The sequence below is a fragment of the Jaculus jaculus genome, chromosome 7, assembly GCF_020740685.1.
Source record: "Jaculus jaculus isolate mJacJac1 chromosome 7, mJacJac1.mat.Y.cur, whole genome shotgun sequence".
NCBI classification, from domain to species: domain Eukaryota; kingdom Metazoa; phylum Chordata; class Mammalia; order Rodentia; family Dipodidae; genus Jaculus; species Jaculus jaculus.
In genome coordinates this window covers 127,588,445-127,610,770 of record NC_059108.1, presented here as the reverse complement: position 1 = coordinate 127,610,770, position 22,326 = coordinate 127,588,445, and the positions used below count along the sequence as shown (strand labels likewise).

Below are 22,326 nucleotides of genomic sequence, written 5' to 3'. Positions count from 1 at the left end.
AGAATGGAGTTTCAAAGGGGAAAATGGAGGGAGGGTATTACCATGGGAGATTTTTTGTAATCATAGAAGTTGTTAATAAAAATTTGAAAAACAAATGTTATGTTCAAGCTGGGCATGGTGACACATGCCTTTAATCCCAGCACTCCAGAGGCAGAGGTAGGAGGATCACCATGAGTTCGAGTCCACCCTGAGACTACAAGTGAATTTCAGGTCAGCCTGAGCTAGAGTGAGGAGACCCTACCTTGAAAAACAAACAAACAAAAAAAAGTTCAGCAGTTCATCCCAGTGAACTTTACTGGGTGGGAGATAGTATAAGACAGGCCAACAATCAGCCATGCATGAAAGTAAAATATAAGATGTCCATCAAAGACTCAAAGCACTATCCAAGTTCAAAATACACCACAGAAAGGTTTGGTTATAAGTATGAGAACCAGAGTACTCAATAATGTATTTCTTGTTGAAAAAGATGGAAATGGAGAGATGGCTTAGCAGTTAAGCGCTTGCCTGTGAAGCCTAAGGACCCTGGTTCAAGGCTCGATTCCCCAGGACCCACGTTAGCCAGATGCACAAGGGGGCAAACGCATCTGGAGTTCATTTGCAGTGGCTGGAAGCCCTGGCGCACCCATTCTCTCCCTCTCCCTCCCCTCTCTGTTGCTCTCAAATAAATAAATAAAAATAAACCAAAAAAAAATTTTTTAATGGAAATGGAGCCAGGCGTGGTGGCATACACCTTTAATCCCAACATTTGGGAAGCAGATGTAGGAGGATTGCCATGAGTTTGAGGGATTTTTTGGGTTGGGGAGACAGACCTGGGGATAAAGAGCTCCCCGCTCCAGCCTGGGCATCTGAGCTCCACCCCAGACCACAAGTACAAAGCAGAAAGCACAGGAAGGCTCCTGTAATCCAGCACGCTGACAATGAGATAGGAGGCAGACACAGGAGAATTTCCCTGAAAGCTTGCTGTAACAAGCACAGCAAAGAACAATGGAGAAAAATCTCAGCAGCAGAGTGAGATCAAGGGAGCCCGCCTCAGTATGAGGTGCAAAGGTGAGGAATGACCCCCACACATGCACCATGCATGCGTGAGCCCACGCTCACCCGTGTGAGCACACAGACAACACCATGTGTGCATGAGCCCACGCTCACACATGCGTACACACAAACAGATAGCGCCATGCATGCATGAGCCCATGTTCACACATTCATACACACAAACATAAAGACACACATGGAATCCCTCCCCAGAAAAGTTTTGCTTCTAAGTCAAAAAGCATAAGAGCCTGGTGTGGTGGCATATGCCTTGAAACTCAGCACTTGGGAGGACCTCCAAGAATTTGAGGACATCCTGAAACTCACAGTGAATTCCAGGACAGCCTGAGCTAGAGTGAGACCCTACCTCAAAAAGTGGGGGGGGGGGGGGGTAATAATATACACCATGTGCTTTAAAAGGATTCAATTTCAGAACTGCGAGTAGCTTATAACCTCTTTGAGGGCAGATGGTCTCCTTAGATCTTCCAACAGCATAATGCATAGTCAAAAACAGATAAAAGTAATATATACCACTAGTGGAGAAGTAAGTAGAGGCAATTTTTCTAGAAATTAATTGAGAAGGTTTTAAAATGACCCTTGGCCTGGGCATTTTATTTCTCAGGATTTGCACTAAAGAAATAATCTGATGTCAACACAAAAACACATGCCTTGTAGAACCATGACAGAACTCTTAGTTATTTTCAAAGTTAAAATATTTCATTGACAAGCATGGTGGCACACACCTTTAATCCCAGCACTCGGGAGGCAGAGGTAGGAGGATCGCCAATGAGTTCAAGGCCACCCTGAGACTACAGAGTGAATTCTAGGTCAGCCTGAGTTAGAGTGAGACCCTACCTTGAAAAACCAACAACAAACAAAAAAAACCCCTATGGCCTGGAAAGATGTCTTAGAAGTGCATATACTGCACAAGCATAAGTACCTAAGAGGACCTGACTTCAAATCTCCAGGACCCATGTTAAAGAGCTGAGCTGAGCCACATATCCTGTAACCCCAGCCCCACAGGGAAGCAGAGGCCTGGCAATCGTCAGAGCTCATGAAAAGAGAGCAAGCTCCAGGACCTGTAAGAGACTTTGGCACAAAAAAGAACTGGCAGAACAGTGATTGAGTGGGACACATGGCATTCAACTCCGGCCACTGCAGCTGAACGCACTCCACCACAGACAAGAAAATAAGGGAATGTAAGGGCACAAACGTGTGCATATGCCACACACATAAGCAAGGAAACAAAACAACACTCTAATGTCCGATAATAAGTGACTAGTTCCAAGAAATTATGACAAATCAAAACACCTACTTACCATAGTTAAAAAAAATGTTACGGACTGGAGAGATGGCTTCGTGGTTAAGTGCTTGCCTATGAAGCCTAAGGACTCCAGTTCAAGGTTCGATTCCCCAGTACCCACGTAAGACAGATGCACAAGGTGGTACATGTATCTCGAGTTCGTTTGCAGTGGCTGGAGGTCCTAGTACACCCATTCTCTCTCTCTTTATCTGCCTCTTTCTGTCTGTCTGTTGCTCTCAAATAAATAAGCAAAATAAGTAAAGCCAAAGGATCCAGGTCTGATTCAGTACCCACATAAAGCCAGACATACAAGGTAGTGCATGCACTTGAAGTTTGTTTGCAATGGCTAGAGGCCCTGGCTCTTTCTATCTGCTTCTCTCTATTAAATAAATAAAATACTTCTCTCTCCCTCTATCTGTCTTTCTCTCTGTGTCTGTCGCTCTCAAATAAAGAAAAAACATTTTAAAAAAAGGGCTGGAGAGATGGCTTAGCGGTTAAGCGCTTGCCTGTGAAGCCTAAGGACCCTGGTTCGAGGCTCGGTTCCCCAGGTCCCACGTTAGCCAGATGCACAAAGGGGCGCACGCGTCTGGAGTTCGTTTGCAGAGGCTGGAAGCCCTGGCGCGCCCATTCTCTCTCTCCCTCTGTCTTTCTCTCTGTGTCTGTCGCTCTCAAATAAATAAAAAAAGTTAAAAAATAAATAAAAAATAAATAAATAAAATATGCTGGGCATGGTGGCACCTTTAATCCCAGCACTTGGGAGGCAGAGGTAGGAGGATTACTATGAGTTGGAGGCCACCCTGAGACTACATAGTGAATTCCAGGTCAGCCTGGGCTAGGGTGAAACCCTACCTCGAAAAACCAAAATAAATAAATAAATAAATAAAATAGTTTAAAATGGTATTACATAAATATATGGCTTACTGTTTATACTGAGACTCATAATAAGTGATAATAAATAAGCGATAGAAAAAAGTTACAAACAGTACTAATAGTATGATCCTATGCTTGCTTTAATTACAGACATATGGAGGCTGGAGAGATAACTTAGCGGTTAAGGCGCTTGCCTGCAAAGCCAAAGGACCTAAGTTCAATTCCCCAGGACCCACATAAGCCAGATACACCAGGTGTTACACGCATCTGGAGTATGTCTGCAGTGGCTGGAGGCCATGGTGCACCCATTCTCTCTATATTCCTTTTTCTCTCTTTCAAATAAATAAATAAAAATTTTAAAAATTAAAAAAAAGACATACAGGCTGGAAAGATGTCTTAGTGGTTAAGGAGCTTGTCTATGAAGCCCAATGACCCAGGTTCGATTTTCCAGAACTCACATAAACCAGGTACGTATAGCGGCACATGCATCTGGAGTTCATCTACAGTGGTTGGAGGCTCTGGCATGCCCATACTCTCTAATAAATAAATAAAAATAAAATATTTTAAAAAATTGGGGGGGAGGTATTACCATGGGATATTTTTTATAATTATGGAAAATGTTAATAAAAATTGTGAAAAAAAAAAAAAAGGGACAACACAATGCCAAACTACAGAAGGATCAATGGGAAGCCGGGAAGGGGTATATAGAGATGTCTGTTTTCCTCAATATAAAGTCTGCTTTCAAAAAAAAAAAAAAAAACTTTTTTTAAAGACATATATCTGATGTATCTGGGTGTGGTGGCACATGCTTTTAACCCCGGCACTCGGAGGATCACCTAGAGCTCAAGGCCACCCTAAGACTACATAGTGAATTCTAGGTCAGCCTGGGCTACAGGAAGACCCTACCTCAGAAAACAAAAACAAGCAAGCAAACCACCATTCCAACAAAAGACATATATAAACCAGGCATGATGGCACATGCCTTTAATCTCAGCACTCAGGGGGACAGAGGTGGTAGGAACGTTGAGAGTTCAAGTGAGACCCTACCTCAAAAAAATGAAGAAAAATAAAAAGAAGACATATATAAGGACTAGAGAGATGGCAGTAGTTAAAGGACCTTGTTTGGAAAGCCAGCCAGCCTGGGCTTGATTCCCCAGCAACCACATAAAGCCAGACAAAAAATGGTTAAGCATCCATCATTCATTTGTAGCCGCCAAGAGCAGTCACAGGATTCTTCCTCTGCACATGTAGACAGTATGGGTTTACAACCTTCCTTCATAATCCCATTGCTTACTGCCCTGCATACTTCTGCCATGGTATCATTTGGTTGACTTTGACTTTGAATTCCCAAATGCCATTTTGCTTTCCTTACACCTTGGTGTATACATTTCTGTGGACTTAATTCATCGAGGGTATATATGCCCTTGGTATTTCAGCAACCAAGAATGGTACTCTTTCAGGATGGGGACTAGTTAAATGGTGATCATCAAGAAAAGAATCAGGTGGGCTTGTTGCCAAGTAGAAACCTTTGGCTTCATTTGTTATTCTCCTTTAATCTATTCTGAGGTGGTAGGCAACTGCCAAAGGTCCCTGGTGATTTCCATTATATAGGCAGCTGAGCACCTCCTCTTCTGAGCACTCAAATTTTTCACATACTTCTTTCAAGGCTTCATCACCAATCAGGGTTCAACTGTGTGATGGGTCCTCAGGAAAGAGGTATTTTGGAAGATCCTGTTTAAACCACTCATGTTCCTTGATATCTTTTTTTTTTTTTTTGTCAGTATTGTAAAATATATTGCACATTTATTTTTTTTATTTGTAAGGGGAGAGAGAGAGAGAGAGAATATTAATATGAATGCCAGGGCATTTACGTGCTGCAAATAAACTCAAGATGAATGTAACACTCCTTATGTCTTCATGAAGGCACTGTGGAATTAAATATTGGTCACTGGGCTTTACAGGCAATGCATTAATCACTGAGTAATGTTGCCACCCCCACAAGTAGCATTTTTACATGGGTACTGGGGATCCAAAGTCACTCTCTCAGGCTTACATGGTATGCACTTTACCTAATTAACCATCTTCCAAGTCCTTTAAATCATTTTTGATAATCATATACCAGATATTATTCTTAAATTCATTACTACTTATATCAATTATACACATTAAAAATTAAATATCAGCGTGGCATAGTGGCAGATGCTTTAACTTCCATACTAAGAAAGCAGAGACAGATGGATCACTATGAGTTGCGGACTGGCTTTAGAGTACATAATGAGTTCCAAGTCAGCATGAACTGAAAAGAAACATGAGACTAGAAGAGAAACTTTGCATTGAAATATCCAAATTTTGTTCCTGGACCCATGACTATTTTATGATTACATATGCATTAAATCTGATGTAAAATCTCTATAGTCTTCAGCAAATATAAAACTCCTATAAAATCCAACATCTCAACTGAGAAGCCAGAATGTCTATTAATTTTGAGCTTTGTTAACTCAAAGTACAGTTACCAATTTCCAACACATATTAAATAGTCCCATTGAGGGAAAAAAGGGTACAGCAAGGAAATGGTGAGGCAATATAATTGGGAAAATAAACAAGACAAACTTCAAACCTTACAGCTTTACCCAAGGACCTGAACAAAGAAAATCACCTGGCCTCAAAATTTAACCCCTCCAGCCCTGAAAAGAAGCTTTATGGGGAAATTAAAATATGCCAGCATGAGCAGCGTTGCTTAGCAGCAATTCCCAGAAAATCTGAGCCACTACAGTAAAACATTTTTCATCTTCATAGCTCTATATTTGTCATCATAGGGTTTCCACATAAGAACTTAAAGACTCTTTCCTGCCTATGTGCTACTTCCAAAAGCAATATAAGTTGATTGACCAAAAAGAACAGTCATATCCTTGATATCTTTTATTGTGGCCCTCTTCATGGGATTCACCTGCAGCATGTATTTCAAAAGGCTAATCACAGAAGGATTTAAATACTGAAGGGTATAAAAAATCCCATCATATTTCTTCTTAAAAAGAGTTGGGGCTGGAGAGATGGCTTATCTGTTAAGGCACTTGCCCTACAACGCCAAAGGACCCAGGTTCAACTCCCTAAGACCCATGTAAGCCAGATGTACAAAGGGCACATGCATCTGCAGTTCATTTGCAGTGGCTGGAGGCCCTGACGTGCCCATTCTCTATCTGCCTCTTTCTCTCTCTCTCAAATAAATAAACGGAAAAAAAAAAGTTGGCACATGATCATCATCAAAGGGAAGAGTCCCACACAATAAAGCATAGAGAAAGACACCACTGCTCCTTATGCCCACCTCTGGGCCTGCACACAATCTTCCTGATGTTACTTCTGGCGCAGCATAGTTTGGTGAGCCACAACTTATGCTTAAAAATTCACTATCTGTGGTGGTTTGATCCAGATGTCCCCCATAAGCTTAGGTGTTCTAAATGCTAGGACCTCAGCTGATAGCAATTTGGAAATTAAAGCCTCCTGAAGGCAGTGTATTGTTGGGGCAGGCTTATGGGTGTTATAACCAGCTTCCTCTTGCCAGACACTCTCTCCTGTTGCTATTGTCTACCTGATGTTGGCCAAGAGGTGATGTCCACCCTTTGCTCATACCATCATTTCCTCCTGCCATCATGGAGCTTCCCCTCAAGTCTGTAAACCAAAATAAGCCCTTTTTCCCCCAAGCTGCTCTTGGTTGGGTATTTTCTGCCAGTAATGTGAACCTGACTGCAACAGTCAAGTGGGTGCCATAGGAGTGGGGTTGTTGCTGCTAGAAACCTGACTCTGTGGTCTTGGCCTTTTGGAACTGCTTTACAGAAGGAAGTGGATGAATTTGAAGTCACGGCCTCAGAGCTGCCTTGCAGTGCTGTAAGTACAGCTTGATGAACTATTCTGGTCAGAGTTGAAAGACCTGAATGCTGTAAGAACTATAGACTGTGAGGTTTGGCTTATGAGGGTAAGAAAGAGCTTTGCTTAGAATGAGCTTAGAAGCAGTTTGTGAGGCTTGCTGTTAGGCCCATGTCCTGAGAACTTGTGCAGGATTGCATTGTGCAGAAATGGACTGGTGTGAGCAGAGGAATATAGCACAGAAAAAAAATGAAATTTTGGGGCTGAAACCACTGCCCATTGAGCTACAACTGTATGAAAAATTATAATCACTGAGATTGGGCCAGCTGACCTGCACTGGGACAACAGAAAGAATGCAGAGTCTTTTGAAGGGGCCTGAATGTTCAAGGACTGTCCTGTTCTTCAAAGTCTGCTTTATTACCCCCTGGATTAACAAACTGGCACCCTATCTGGTAGGAAAGAGAGGGTCATTGAATTTGCAACAGTCTTATATTTTGGAAATGGTTATGAGCAGTATGTAGCAGATTTGCTGGACTGCCTGCATGGAGACCCAATGGAAACGTAAGAATGGCCCATAGATTGCAGTGAAGACGCCAGGACCAGGAGATGGCTGCTAAAGAGAGCTGCAAGCCCTGGAAGTTTTCCAGGATGTGAGTAGCCTAGCTGGAGGAGCAGAATTGGATTCAGGTGTCCCCCATAAACTTAGGTGTTCTGAATGCTAGGTTTCCAGCTGATAGATTTGGGAATTAACACCTCCTGGAGGGAGTGTCCTGGGGGCAGGCTTATGGGTGTTATAGCCAGTTTCCCCAAGCCAGTGTTTGGCACACTCTCCTGTTGCTATGGTCCACCTTATGAGGCCGGGGGTGATGACCACCCTCTGCTCATGTCATCGTTTTCCCTGCCATTGTGGAGCTTCCCCCTCGAGCCTATAAGCCAAAATAAACCTCTTTTTTCCCACAAGCTGCTCTTGGTTGGGTGATTTCTACCAGCAATGCGGACTTGACTGCAACAAACTCCAAAGACTTGTTGCTGGTTAGAATTATCAGACTTAGAAACTTGTCACTGGCTACAGTTGTTGGACTTGGAGCTACAGAGTTTGATGTGTTTGCCCTGGTTGTTTTAAATCTTGTATTAGTCGAATATTTCTTTTCTATACCCAATGCCATCTTTTGCAGTATGAATATTTATTCTGTGCCATTATGGGATTTTTGAGGGGTTTTTTTTTTTTTTTTTTTGGTATTATGGCTCAGTTAAAAGACCTTGGTTGGGCTGGAGAGATGGTTTAGCGATTAAGCACTTGCCTGTGAAGCCTAAGGACCCCAGTTCAAGGCTTGATTCCCCAGGACCCACGTTAGCCAGATGCACAAGGGGGGGCGCATGCATCTGGAGTTTGTTTGCAGTGGCTGGAAGACCTGGCGCACCCATTCTCTCTGTCTACCTGCCTATTTCTGTATCTCTCTCTCAAATAAATAAATAAAAATAAAATATTTTTTAAAAAGACCTTGGTCTATGAGGATGTTTGAATATCACTGGGATTGATAAAAACTACAAAGACTTTTAAACTTAGACTGAATGCATTATATTTTATATCATGTATGGTTATCAGTTTATAGGGGCCAGGGTGGATGTGGTGGCTTGATTCAGGTGTCCCCCATAAACTTAGGTGTTCTGAATGCTAGGTCCCCAGCTGATAGCAATTTGGAAATTAAAACTGCCTGGAGGCAGTGTATTGGTGGGGGTAGGCTTATAGGTGTTATAAACAGGTTCCTCTTACCAGTATATGACAAACTCTCCTGTTGCTATTGTCCACCTGATGTTGGCCAGGAGATGATGTCTACCCTCTGATCATACCATTGTTTTCCCCAGCCATAATGGAGCTTCCCCTCAAGCCTACAAGCCAAAATAAACCTTTTTTTCCCCATGAACTGCTCTTGGTCAGGTGTTTTCTGTCAATCTGGCATCATGTTTGAAAGACCACAGTCAGCCATCATTACATTGATGTGTGCATCAAGCAGGATGTTTTCAGGTTTCAAGTCTCTATAGACCACCATACGCCCATGACAATAATTCATACCAGAAAGGAACTGCTGGAACAGACGTCAACTTTCATTTTCATCCAGCTGTCCAATTTTACAGATATAATCAAACAGCTCTCTCCAAGACATATTACATCACCATGAAACTATGAGATGGCGTACTAATGACCTGGCACCCTTCACCCTCCCAAAGGTGCTGACACCCAGTGTGTCCCTGGGATGTAGTGGTCGATCTTCACCCACCCATCTTGCTTATGCTTGTCAGCTGTCGCCATCTTTCTTCATGGTCAATAACCTTTTTTTTTTTTTTTTTTGATTTTCAAGGTAGGGTCTCACTCTAGTCCAGGCTGACCTGGAATTCACTCTGTATTCTCAGGAAGGCCTTGAACTCATGGCAATGCTCCTACCTCTGCCTCCCAAGTGCTGGGATTAAAGGCATGTGCCACCATGCCTGGCAATAAACATATTTTTTAGAAGATATATTGGGTTAGAGAGATGGCTTAGTGGTTAAGGTGCTTGCCTGCCAAGTCTAAGGACCCAGGTTTGATTCCCAAGTACCCATATAAGCCAGATGTACAAGATGGTGCATGCATCTGGAGTTTATTTGCAGTGGCTAGAGGCCCTGGCATGCCATTCTCTCTCTCTCAAAAAAAGTAAATAAATTAAAAAACAAAAACCAAACATACAGCCAGGAGTGGTGGAGGACACCTTTAATTCTAGCACTCGGGAGGCAGAGGTAGGAGGATCACTGTGAATTCAAGGCCAGCCTGAGACCATACAGTGAATTCCAGGTCAGCCTGGGGTAGAGTAAGACCCTGCCTTGAAAGAAAAAAAAAAACCACATATTATGTACATATAAATATAAAGGCATAAAAGTGCCTCCTGCAAAAGAAAAGATGGTTGTTAAGTAAGTAAGGCTTCCTGTCCTTTGTTCTGTGATGTTCCTCAAGTAGCAAATATAATACTTTTGTAAGGAAGAATTTTTATTTATTAAGTTTATTTATTTGAGAGCAACAGAGAAGAGAGAGAATGGGCACATTAGGGCCTGCAGCCACTGAAAATGACCTCCATATACATGCGCCCCCTTATGTGAATCCTGGGGAACTGAGCCTCGAACCAGGGTCCTTAGGCTTCATAGGCAAGCACTTAACTGCTAAGCCATCTCTCCAGCCTGTAAGGAAGAATTTTAAAAGCCAGGAGTAGTGTGTTTGCCTATAATTCCAGCACCAGTGAGACCAAGGCAAGAGGATCTGAAGTTTGAGGCCAACCTGAGACAAATACTGACACCATCTCAAAAAAATAAATAAGCCAAGCATGGTGGCACATGCTTTTAATCCCAGCACTAGGGAGACAGAGGTAGGAGGATCACCATGAATTTGAGGCCACCCTGAGAATACATAGTAAATCTCAGCCTGGGCTACAGTGAAACCCTACAGCAAAAAAACAAAATAAATAAATAAATGAAATAAAACAAAATTTTAAACTATACAAGCAAAGACCAGTTGACTCAAAACTTCTGATAAGCCAACAGTTAGTTCTCATGTTGATCTGTGTCTGTCGCAAACTGTAGCTTCCTGTACTCTCTCCTTATAATATCCACATTTTGTTCAACTTTCCGATTATTTGATGAAAAGTACAACCATACAAATTAAGTTAGTTTTTTGTGAGCTACAGAAAGGAAACAAGGACAGAATTTCAGGACAATTCTCCTAAAATGACAAGTGGGAATATTCTGAGGCAGCAGTTAAAACGTGGTACTTGATGCCAGCCCTGTTTAAGAGTTATAGAATCAGGGCTGTTTAAGAGTTATAGAATCAGAGAGAGATGGCTTGGCGGTTAAGCGCTTGCCTGTCAAGCCTAAGGACCCCAGTTCGAGGCTCGATTCCCCAGGACCCACGTTAGCCAGATGCACAAGGGGCACACGTGTCTGGAGTTCCTTTGCAGTGGCTAGAGGCCCTGGTATGCCCAATCTCTATCTATCTATCTGCCTCTTTCTCTGTCCGTCGCTCTCAAAGAAAGAAAGAAAAAGAAAAAGTAAAAACAAACAAAAAAAAAGTTATAGAATCAGGGGCTGGGAAGATGGTTCAGCAGCTGAAGACAGCTGCTTGCAGAGCCTGATGGCCAGGGTTCAATTCCCAAGAAACCCACATAAGATAGATACAAAAAGCTGCACAGGCATCTGGTATTTGTTTACAGCAGGAATCCCTGGTACACACTCCACCCCACCCCCCACACAGAGTCCAGAATCAAATATAAGAAACCCCTCACCACTACACACAATGTTCCTGACCTTCAGCAATGGTGTAAATCTCTTTACCTTCAATTTCTCATCTATAAAATGAGATAATGAATTGTGAAGATGAGCTCCAGTACGAAAACTGCTTACTGGGTATGGCACTCAAGAAGTGTTTGGTTAAAATTAACGCCAGAAAGAAAACAGAAGTTACCTTGCGTTTTCCATCGCATTGGAGGACGAAAGCAGCTTCTCCTCCAGCACTGCAACCTTCTTCCTCAGGCTAGCCTCTCTATCTTCTAGAGCCAAAATTTCTCGGGTATGAGAAGCTTCTGATTCTAAAAGGTGGTTACGCAATCTCTCTAGCTCCTGGTTTAACCGTGATTCTTTGTCGCGTAGGTGTTGAACCTAGGTAGAGGACATTTTAAAATTTTTCCTAGCCGGGCGTGGTGGCGCACGCCTTTAATCCCAGCACTTGGGAGGCAGAGGTGGGAGGATCATCGAGAGTTCGAGGCCACCCTGAGACTACATAGTTAATTCCAGGTCAGCCTGGAACAGAGTGAGACCCTACCTCGAAAAAAAAAATAAAAATAAAATAAAATTTTTCCTCTACACAATCCCTGTCCCATCCCCCTCCCCCTGCTAAGCAACTTAATTATCAATTCTTTCCCCATTACTGAAACATATTGGTTGTAAATTTATCAATGCAGCATATTACAAAGCATATTTATGCTAGGAAAGACCCCCTGAAATCATCTTAATATCCTAAGATCACATTTGCTGTGGCTATCATGAGAAATGGAACTATATGGAAGTACTGGGCTCTTTATGATAGAAGACTACCTTTCCAGTGAATCTCACCTTTTTCATATTTTATGGATGAGACGTTTTTTATACCTAACATATGATATAGATTTCACTTTTGAAAAATAAGATGAAATGCATCCTGAAAGATTAAAAATCACACTGGAGCACATCAGAGGAAGACTACGAAAAATTGTTTCAGCCATTGTTTCTTTTAAAGTGCAAGTTTACTTTGCCAGGCATGGTGGCGCATTACCTGAAGAGGTAGAATAGGAGGATTGCCATGAGTTTGAGGACAGCCTGGAACTCCAGAGTGAATTCCAGGTGAGCCTGGGCTAGAGCAATACCCTACCTCGAAAAACGAAACAAAATACAAAAGCTGGGTGTGGTGGTGCAAGCCCTCAATCCCAGCACTCAGGAGGCAGAGGTAGGAAAATCCCTATGAGTTCCAGGACAGCCTGAGACTGCATGCTGAATTCCAGGACACCCTGAGCTAGAGTGAGATCCTATCTCAAAAAACCAACCAAACAAACAAACAAAAGAAACCTGAAAGTTTACCTCATTCTGTAAGGAACTGTTTTCCATTTGCTTCTGCTTCAGGGCAAACACAACTTGGTCTCTCTCCTGTTGTGTTTCAGCTGTCTTCTCCTGCATTGATTTAACTGCATTTAAAAGTTGATTTAACTCCCCTGTCTTGCCCTTTTAGGAACAAAAACAACAAAAAACTTTAGCTTAAAGAAAATTACATTATATGAAAAAGATATTCTCTACATTAAATAATTGATTTTAAGAAACAGTATATATAAAAATTAACAAAATCAAGGGAGTTCTAAGAAACTGTCACTGTAGGGCTGCAGAGATGGCTTAGTGTTTAAGGCACCTGCCTACAAAGCCTAAAGACCCAGATTCAATTCCCTAGTACCCACATAAAGCCAGGTGCACAAGATGGTGTATGTGACTGGGATTTGCTTGCAGTGGCTAGAGGCCCTGGTGAACCCATTCTCTCCCTCTCTCTGCCTCTTTCTCATCTCTCTCAAATACATAATAAATAAATAAATATAAATAAATAAATAAAATTTAGGCACTGTCCGTGTAGAGGAGCTAAAGGATACATGGCATCTGGTATAATGTGGGTCCTACATGGTGTCCTGGGCAGGAAAAGGACATCTGGTGAACACTGAGGGATCCCAACCAAGCATGTCACCCTTCAACAGCAGCTCAACAGCTTTACCAACTGTAGCATAGTAATACCAATGCAATGTTAACAATAAGGGAAACTGAAATGAGCCAACGGTGCAATAGTGACATGTCTGTTATGGTGGAAATCAACTGCCCTCTAATTGGACTGGAGGCCCACTCCACAGGAGGGAATACATCCCTGACACTGAAAACTCACAACAGGGGTAGTCATGAGCCCTAGGGGTGTAACGTCTGCGGCTGTCTGGCTAAATGTATATACTATGCTCACCAAACTGGTGCACCCATTCTCTCTCTCTCTGCCTCGTTCTCTCTCTGCCACTCTCAAATAAATAAAAATAAACAACAAAAAAAATTTTAATGATCTTCTTTAAAAAAAAAAAGTTGTTTCCAAGTGGAAAAAGAAGTTGTTCCACATACATATAGTCTGTTTTTTTAAAAATAAATCAGCTTTCTCAATTTTCTTCTTTTTTAAAAATTTTATTTATTTGAGAGAGCAAGAGAAGGAAAGAGGCAGAAGAAAGAGAGAGAGTGAGTGAGCACCAGGGCCTCCAGCAACTGCACACGAACTCCAGACTCATGTGCCACCTTGTGCATCTGGCTTACATGGGTCCTAGGGAATTGAACTGAGGCCCTTTGGCTTTGCAGCCAAATGCCTTAACTGCTAAGCCATCTCTCCGGCTCACATAGTCTATTTTTATAGAACATTTTTTTGGCAACAATTTAACAACCTTGGAATTATGTCTTGCTAGACAGTAAAGAAAATGTACTCTGAATGCACTCCATCCAAGTATAATGTATTAATAGCATAAAAAAAACGACAACCTCTTCCTGCAAGAGTAGAACCATGAATTTCAGACAATAGTAGACAAAGTACAAAAATGGTCTGGCTGTTTAAAGATTATTCTTTTCTCTGTTTTAAATATGCATATCATGTGAATCTGTGTATTTAAGTTTTCAGGAAAGCTTCCAATTTCTTTCTGTCTGTCTATCTGTCTGTCATCTGCACATCCATCCATCCACCTACTCTGTGCAGTAGTGCACACCTGTAGTACAGCTACTTAGAAGCTCAGGCAAGAGAATATTTAGTCCTAGGAAGTCAAAAACTGTTTCTTTAAGAAAGAGAAGAAGGGAGCTGGAAGATAGCTCAGCAGTTAAAATGCTTGCCTGCAAAACCTAACAACCCAAGTTTGATTCCCTAGTACTCAAGTAGAGCCAGATGTATAAAGTGGCACACACATCTGAAGGTCACTTGCAAAAGCCAAGGCCCTGGCATGTCCATTCATATTTTCATTCATATTCCCTTCCTCTCTCTTTCTCCCCCTCCCCTACATGTGGTGGCATACATCTTGAATCCCAGCACTCAAGAGGTAGAGGTAAGAGGACTGCTGTGAGTTTGAGGCCAAGTTGAGACTGTATAGAGAATTCCAGGTCAGCCTGGGCCACAGTGAGACCCCCACCTTGAAAAGCCAAAAAAAAAAAAAAGAAAGAAAGAAGGCTAGAGAGATGGCTTAGCAGTTAAGGCACTTGCCTGTATCAATTGCTCAGGATCCACACAAGCCAGATGCACAAGGTGGAACATGCATCTAGAATTTGTTTGCAACAACGGCAGGCCCTGTCATGCCCATTCTCTGTGTGTATCTTTCTATCCCAAACAAAAAATACAAATTTAAAAAGAAAGAAAGAGAGGGGACATGGCTCAATGGTAAAAGGTTGCTCTGCAAGCTTGCTGACCAGAGTCTTTGCCAGGCTGTGAGTTTGAGGCTACTCTGAGAATGTACAGTGAATTCCAAGTCAGCCTGGGCTAGAGACCTTTCCCTCAAAGTAACAGTAACAACAAGGTGGAGAGCAACACAAGAAAGGAAGACACGTGTGCACCTACACACACAGGCACACAGACCACACCCATGCAAAAAGAGAAGGGGAAAAAAGTGAACAATGAAAACACTTTCCAGGACAAAATAAACATTTAAACCAAAATGTAAAATCATTTGGTACTTTTACTACCCATTCTTGGGTAAGGAGGTCAGTATTTTTAAATCGTTTTTCAGGTTTTTTTTTAAATTTACAATAAAAGTGCAAATGCTTGAGAAATTAAATAGGTTTTAATTCCTTCTATAAAGAATATATCTTTGCTGAAACTGCTAAGGTAGGGGAAACCCTTCAACATACTGGGCCTGGCAAAGACTTTCTGAATATAACCCAAATTACTCAGGCAATAAAACCACAGATTAACCACTGGGACCTCATGAAATTACGAAGATTTTGTACTGCAAAGGACACTGTGAATAGTCTGACACCACCTACACAAGACCATAATGAAAGGAGGAAAAGATCATGACATCAAAATAAAAGAGAGACTGATTGAGAGGGGGAGGGGATATGATGGAGTTTGAAAGGGGAAAGTGGTGGGAGGGAGGGCATTACCATGGGATATTGTTTCCAATCATGGAAGTTGTTAATACAAAAATTTTTTGAAAAGAAAAAAAAAAAGGACACTGTGAATAAAGCAAAGAAGCAACCTACAGAATGGGAAAAAAATCTTTGCCAGCTATATATCTGATAGAGGATTAGTATCTAGGATATACAAAGAACTCGAAAAGTTAAACAATAAGAAATCAAACAAGCCAACTAAAAAATGGGCTATGGAGCTAAATAGAGAGCTCTCAAAAGAAGAAATTCAGATAGCGTATAAGCATCTAAAAAAATGTTCTACATCCCTAGTCATCAGGGAAATGCAGATTAAAACTACATTGAGATTCCATCTCACTCCTGTCAGATTGGCTACCATCATGAAAACAAATGATCATAAATGCTGGTGGGGATGTGGAAAAAGAGGAACCCTTCTACACTGTTGGTGGGAATGCAATCTGGTCCAGCCATTGTGGAAATCAGTGTGCAGGTTTCTAAGACAGCTAAAAATTGATCTACCATATGACTCAGCTATAGCACTCCTAGGCATATATCCTAAGGACTCATCTCATTTCCTTAGAAGTACATGCTCAACCATGTTTATTGCTGCTCAATTTATAATAGCTGGGAAATGGAACCAGCTTAGATGTCCCTCAACTGATGAGTGGATAATGAAGATGTGGCACATTTATACAATGGAGTTCTACTCAGCGGTAAAGAAAAATGAAGTTATGAAATTTGCAGAAAAATGGATGGACCTGGAAAGGATTATACTAAGGGAGATAACCCAGGCCCAGAAAGCCCAGTGCCACATGTTCTCTCTCGTATGTGGATCCTAGCTAGGGCTGATTGGGCTTCTGTGTGACAAAGAAAAAACTCAGTAGCAGAGGCCAGTAAGCTAAAAAAGTGATATAAAGGGAAGAGAAAGAAGGGAGAAGGGTACTTAATAGGATGGTATTGTATATATGTAAGTAGAAAAACAGATTAACAGGGGTGAAAAGGCCCAAAGTGAGGTCAGGGGAAGTGAGTAAAGGAAAGGTGGAGAGAGGGCTAATCAAAATCTAAGAGGATATAAATAAATCATATGGAATCCACCGGTTTTGGACAATGGAACACTCAGGAGCCATAGATCTTTGCTAGAAAATTTTCAGTGCCAGGGATGGGATACCTTCCAGTGAGTTGTTAGCCAGGGAGATCCCTGATGCCCCCAAAACATTATAGGCCATTGCCGAGGCCCTTGGTTTCCCACCAGGAATAGATGGTAAGATCCTATTGCTGAAGACTCCACATACTTGGGCTGCAAGGTCACTGAGAAATCCTGCTGGACCTGAGCTGAAAACCTCCTCCATGCAGACCAGCTGACAGAAAGCTGGAAGAAGCCATTCTACATGCAGCTCAATGGGAGAAAGAGATACCACCAGTGAAGATACTCAACAGTGGACACTGCAAGCATTATAATTGGCCAGCCAGGCCAAATGAGCCAATGGGTGCAATAGTGACACGTCTGTCATGGTGGAAACCAACTGCCCTCTAATTGGACTGGAGGCCCGCTCCATGGGAGGGAATACCTCCCTGATACTGAAAATTTAAAACAGGGGTAGTCATGAGCCCTAGAGATGTAACATCTGATGCCTGGATAAATGTATATACTTTGCTTATCAAACTGCTCAGTAAGCACTTATCTTAATATTCATACCCTTATGTTAATGTTACTCTCACTTGGGGTAGAGAATCTTCTCTTTTCAGATGGCAGTGACCTTGGGAACCACTCAGAAGGTATCATGGTGCTGGAAAGAAGTGACCGGAGTGCTCAGTACTATAATATCTCTATCACATCTTCCAAGGCTCAGGGTCTAATGTGGAAGAGGTGGTGGAAAGAATGTAAGAGCCAAAGGAATGGTAGGACTCCTTACAATGTGCTCCCTCCAGACATAAAATGGCCTGGATATCCATGACCTCACAGTGCCTGCCACTACCTACACAAGACCATCACAAGAGGAGGAAAAGATCATGACATCAAAATAAAAGAGACTGACAGAAATGGGGAGGAGATATGACAGAGAATAGAATTTCAAAGGAGAAAGCGGGAGGAGGAAGGGTATTACCATGGGATATTTTTTATAATCATGGAAGATGTTAATAAAAATTGAGGAAAAAAAGAATTAATTAAAATATTTGTAAATACCAGCTGGGTGTGGTGGCACACGTGGAAGCAGAGGTAGGAGGATCACCATGAGTTTGAGGTCACCCAGAGATTACATAGTGAATTCCAGGTCAGCCTGGGCTAGAGTGAGACTCTACCTCAAAAATTTTAAAAATTGTAAATACCTAATAATTTGAGGAAATTTCTAGATGACTATGAGGAAATTTTATTTAAATTGATGATAACACCTTGAAATAAATATTTCTTTTCTTTTCTTTTTTTTTGTTTTTTTGAGGTAGGGTCTCACTCTAGCCCAGGCTGACCTGGAATTCACTATGTAGTCTCAGGGAGGCCTTGAATTCACAGTGATCCTCATACCTCTGCCTCCCAAGTGCTGGGATTAAAGGCATGTATGTTCCACCACACCTGGCTTTCTTTCCCTTTTTTTAAATCTTTTTTTTAATTTTTATTTATTTATTTGAGAGCTACAGACAGAGAGAGAAAGAGGCATAGAGAGAATGGGCATGCCAGGGCTTCCAGCCACTGCAAACGAACTCCAGACGCATGCGCCCCTTGTGCATCTGGCTAACGTGGGTCCTGGGGAATTGAGCCTCAAACCAGGGTCCTTAGGCTTCACAGGCAAGCGCTTAACCACTAAGCCATCTCTCCAGCCCATTTCTTTCCTTTTTTTAAGACAGACAGAATTGACACACCAGGGCCTCAGCCACTGCAATCGAACTCCAGGCACTTGCAACATCTAGTGCACATGTGTGACCTTGTGCTTGTGTTTGTATTGCCTTTTTGTGTGTGGCTTATGTGGGATCTGGAGGGAAATTGAACATGGATCCTTAGGCTTCACAGGCAAGCACCTTAACCACTAAGCCATCTCTCCAGCTCTTTTTGTTTTGTTTGTTTGTTTATTTTACAAGGTAGGGTCTTGCTCTATCCCAGGCTGTCTTGGAATTTACTATGTAGTCTCAGGGTGGCCTTGAATTCCAAGATGATCCTTCTACCTCTGCCTCCCCAGTGCTGGGATTAAAGGCGTGCACCACTACACCCAACTGAGATAAGTATTTCTGAATGAACAAATTCACAGTCTTCTTCAAATATGCTATCAATAAAATTAACGCAATAAAATCTCTTTCCCCTTCAGTATCTTTCTGTAATACTCTAAGAACATACCTGCTCTTTTTCCTTTAATAGTTGCTCAAAGGTAAGAGCCTTCTCTTTCATTGTATGTAATTCATACTCTTTTTCTCGAAGCATCATAGAAAACTTCATGTTAGTCTCTTGTAATGCTTGATACTCTGTTTCCTTTCCCCTGGAAGTTTCTATTATTTTTTCATTTTCCCCCTTTAGTTTAGAAATGTCCATTTCTAAAATTAATATTCTCTCTTTCAGGTTTGTTACTGCCTGTCTCAAAAGTTCATTTTCATTCACTTTGTTAGTAAAATTTTCATTTGAAGAATGTAGCTGGTCACTTTTGGCTTTGATTAAGAGGTCTTTTTCCTTAAGTAAGTTTTGTAAAACCTCTTGCTTCTCCTTTAGCTGCTTAATTTCTGAATCTGTTTGTTTGTGTTCTTTTCTTTCTATCTCTGAGGAAGCAGCAATGGAATCTGACAACCTGTGGTTATTTTCCTGAAGCGTTCTAATAGTTGCATCTTTTTCCTGCAGTGATTTTCTTAGGTCATCTACCTCTTGTTGAAGCAATTGAGAAGACTCCTGTGATCCCTCAGACGGACTTGCTCTGCGGGATTCTGTGGACTGGGAGGTGAGGGAGGAGCTAGAAGACAACTGGGGTGACATAATATCTAGTTTTCCTAAAAGCAGGTCCTTGGTATTGTAAAGCTGCCCTATGCTGTGCTGAACTTGTGCTAATTCTTGCCCAAAGTTTTTGAGTTTGGTTTCATTCTGCTCATAACTTTGGATCAGGCCAGCATAGTCTACTTGTAATTTAGAATTATTATCACTGTCCACCAGAACTTGAACCTGAAGTTGATGAAGTTCTTCCTGAAGCTGGGCGGACTCATGCTGCATATTTTGGACAGTGGTCATCACCTGCTGTTTCCACTCTTCCATTTTCTTTACTTGCTGTTTTAATTTATCTCGTTCCTGTAGGAGCTCCTCAAACTGGTTACTATTAACACCCCCAACCTCACTACCAGTGCCAGAAGTCTGTAAAACTGCCAGTAGAGTCTGACATTTCTGACTTAGTCCATCTATTTCAATGTCCTTTTCTCGAATGATGCGTGATAAATTCTGAATAGTTTCCCTAAACATATCTTGGCTACTACTTTCAAATCTAGTGGACAATTTTTTATTCTCATCCTGTAGCTTAATGAGGGCTGCTTCTTTAGCAGCAATTATATCCAATACTTTGTAATACTCTGTTTTCAGCTTGCTATTTTCCCTTGCTTTCTCATCCAAAATAGCCATTACACTGTCTCTTTCCCTAGCATAGGCCTGTTGAAGGCAAGCGACATCCTGAGAGCAGGAAGCTGAAGAAATGGTAGCATGGAGAGCTTGGATCTCCAGGTCTTTCTGTTGGATAATCTGAGTGAGCTTACCAATGTCATCTTTGGATAGCTTATCAATTTGGTTAGTTAAAGATATATTCTTTTCATTGAGAAGTTTAATCTCCAGCTCTCGTTCTTTTATTCCTTTCATTAACCTTTCGGTTTCAGCTTTAGATAAATCATGCTTCTCACTTCCATTTTCTATGTGAAGGCTCTGAACTTTTGTTTCTTGAAAAATATCAGAACTTTCTGTTTGAATGGTCTGTCTTCCTTCATGCAACTGGGCTTTTATTTGTTCAACTGTTTTTTGTAAATTCTTAATTTCCTCATCTTTTTCTAAAAAGAGCTGGGTATGTGTGATGCTCATTTGTTCATGCTGACATCTGAACTCATCCATTTCTTTCTTCTTCTCCCGCAAAGACTGAAGCAGCTGAACCTGCCTCTGGCTTTGGTCTTCAATTGTCTTTTGATGCTGTTTAATCTCCTCTTCCAGATGGTCTTTGATGATGTGCAGCCGTGACACCTCGGCTTCCAGCTCGGAGATGCCATCCAGGGGTTTCGGCTCAGCCGCAGGCCCGGCTCTGCTCTGCTGCTCCCGGAGCCGCTCCAGCTCTTCCTGCAGGTGGTTGTTCTCTTCCTTCATGGACCCCAGACTCCTGTCCCTTTCCTCCACGGTCTTCCTTAATGCCTCCGTTGTGACTAAGGCCTGAGCACACTGATCTAATTCCGCCTGCAGCTCTGAACTTTTTTCTTTAAGTTTTTCAATAAAATTTTCTTTCTCATTTATAAGTTGTGTCAATCGTTTCTGCTCTTCTAAACTAGATGACAAAATTTCCTTAGTTTTTTTATGATCGATATCCATTTCCTCAATATTCTTCTTGAGTCCTGCTATCTCAAAGTCTTTTTCTTGACTGAATTTACTTAACCGCTCACGCTCCAGCTGTAAGGTGGAGGTGTTGAAGCTCCGGGCATTTGCCAGCTCCTCCACAGCCTGCTTGTGCTTGCTGGCTTCCTCCAGCAGCCTCTCTTCAGCCTGACACAATTCTGCTTCGACAAGTTCTTTTTCTCTCTTCATATTCTCCACCAAGGTGGCTTTTTCCAGAGAAATTTGATTGTTACCTGCAAGAGATTCTTCCAACTGATGTCTCACATCCTCACATGCTGCAACCAACTTTTGATTTTCCACTTTGAGGTTAACAATAACTTTCTTCAAATTTTCATTGAGTTGTTCTATTTCTGAAAGATTTTGCTTTAGGCATCTAATTTCAGTATCTCTTTCTTGAAGCAAGTCATCCATCAAATTACTACCAGATTCTTGAGTGACAGACTGCATTAACTCACTCCGGACTCTGGACAACTCCTCTTCATTTTGTCTCAGGTGTTCCTTCAGTTCAAAATTCTCCTTCTGGATAGTGGAATTATTTTTCTGTGATTCATTTAGCTGATCTGTTAAATCTTCTATTTTATCTTCAAGCTTTTGCTTGGTTACATGTAAATCATTTAAGACCGCATCACTGTGAGCTAACTTTTCTTTGTGCAGGTCTAACTCTCTGGAAATGTTCATTTTATCATCCTCGAGTTGACAGACTCTCTTTTTCTCATCATCTAGGTCTTCTTTCAGCTTCTGGATGACACTGTCTCCTTCCCTTTGTTGTTTTGACAGCTGATCTTTTATCAAAATCACATGCTGAAAGAAAAATCAATTTGCATAGTAATTTTATAACATTTTCGCATTTTAGTGACTAAGGAAAATTTTGAAAATTTTCATACACAGTAGAGTATTATATTTTCTATCTTTCTAAAAAATAACTTTCACTATCTCTCACAAAATTCTTTACAAATATGTTATAGAAACTCAAATGCATCATCCTAGGAATAAGAACTTAAAACCAAAGGGCTGGAGAGATGGCATAGTGTGTAAG

At 41.5% G+C, this 22,326-nt stretch overlaps 1 protein-coding gene and 1 pseudogene across 3 annotated transcripts in view; both read right to left on the bottom strand.

The window, feature by feature from the left end:
• Trip11 (thyroid hormone receptor interactor 11) overlaps positions 1 to 22,326 on the bottom strand; it is a 97,134-nt gene that overhangs the window by 32,348 nt on the left and 42,460 nt on the right. For all 3 annotated transcript variants that reach the window (XM_045154811.1, XM_045154813.1, XM_045154812.1), the window contains 3 exons: positions 19,071 to 22,091; positions 12,695 to 12,835; positions 11,547 to 11,740 (listed from right to left, as the gene is read on the bottom strand). In XM_045154811.1, the coding sequence (XP_045010746.1) occupies positions 11,547 to 11,740; positions 12,695 to 12,835; positions 19,071 to 22,091 (3,356 nt within the window). The remainder of the gene's footprint in view (positions 1 to 11,546; positions 11,741 to 12,694; positions 12,836 to 19,070; positions 22,092 to 22,326) is intronic.
• On the bottom strand, positions 4,403 to 9,265 carry LOC105944328 (annotated as a pseudogene).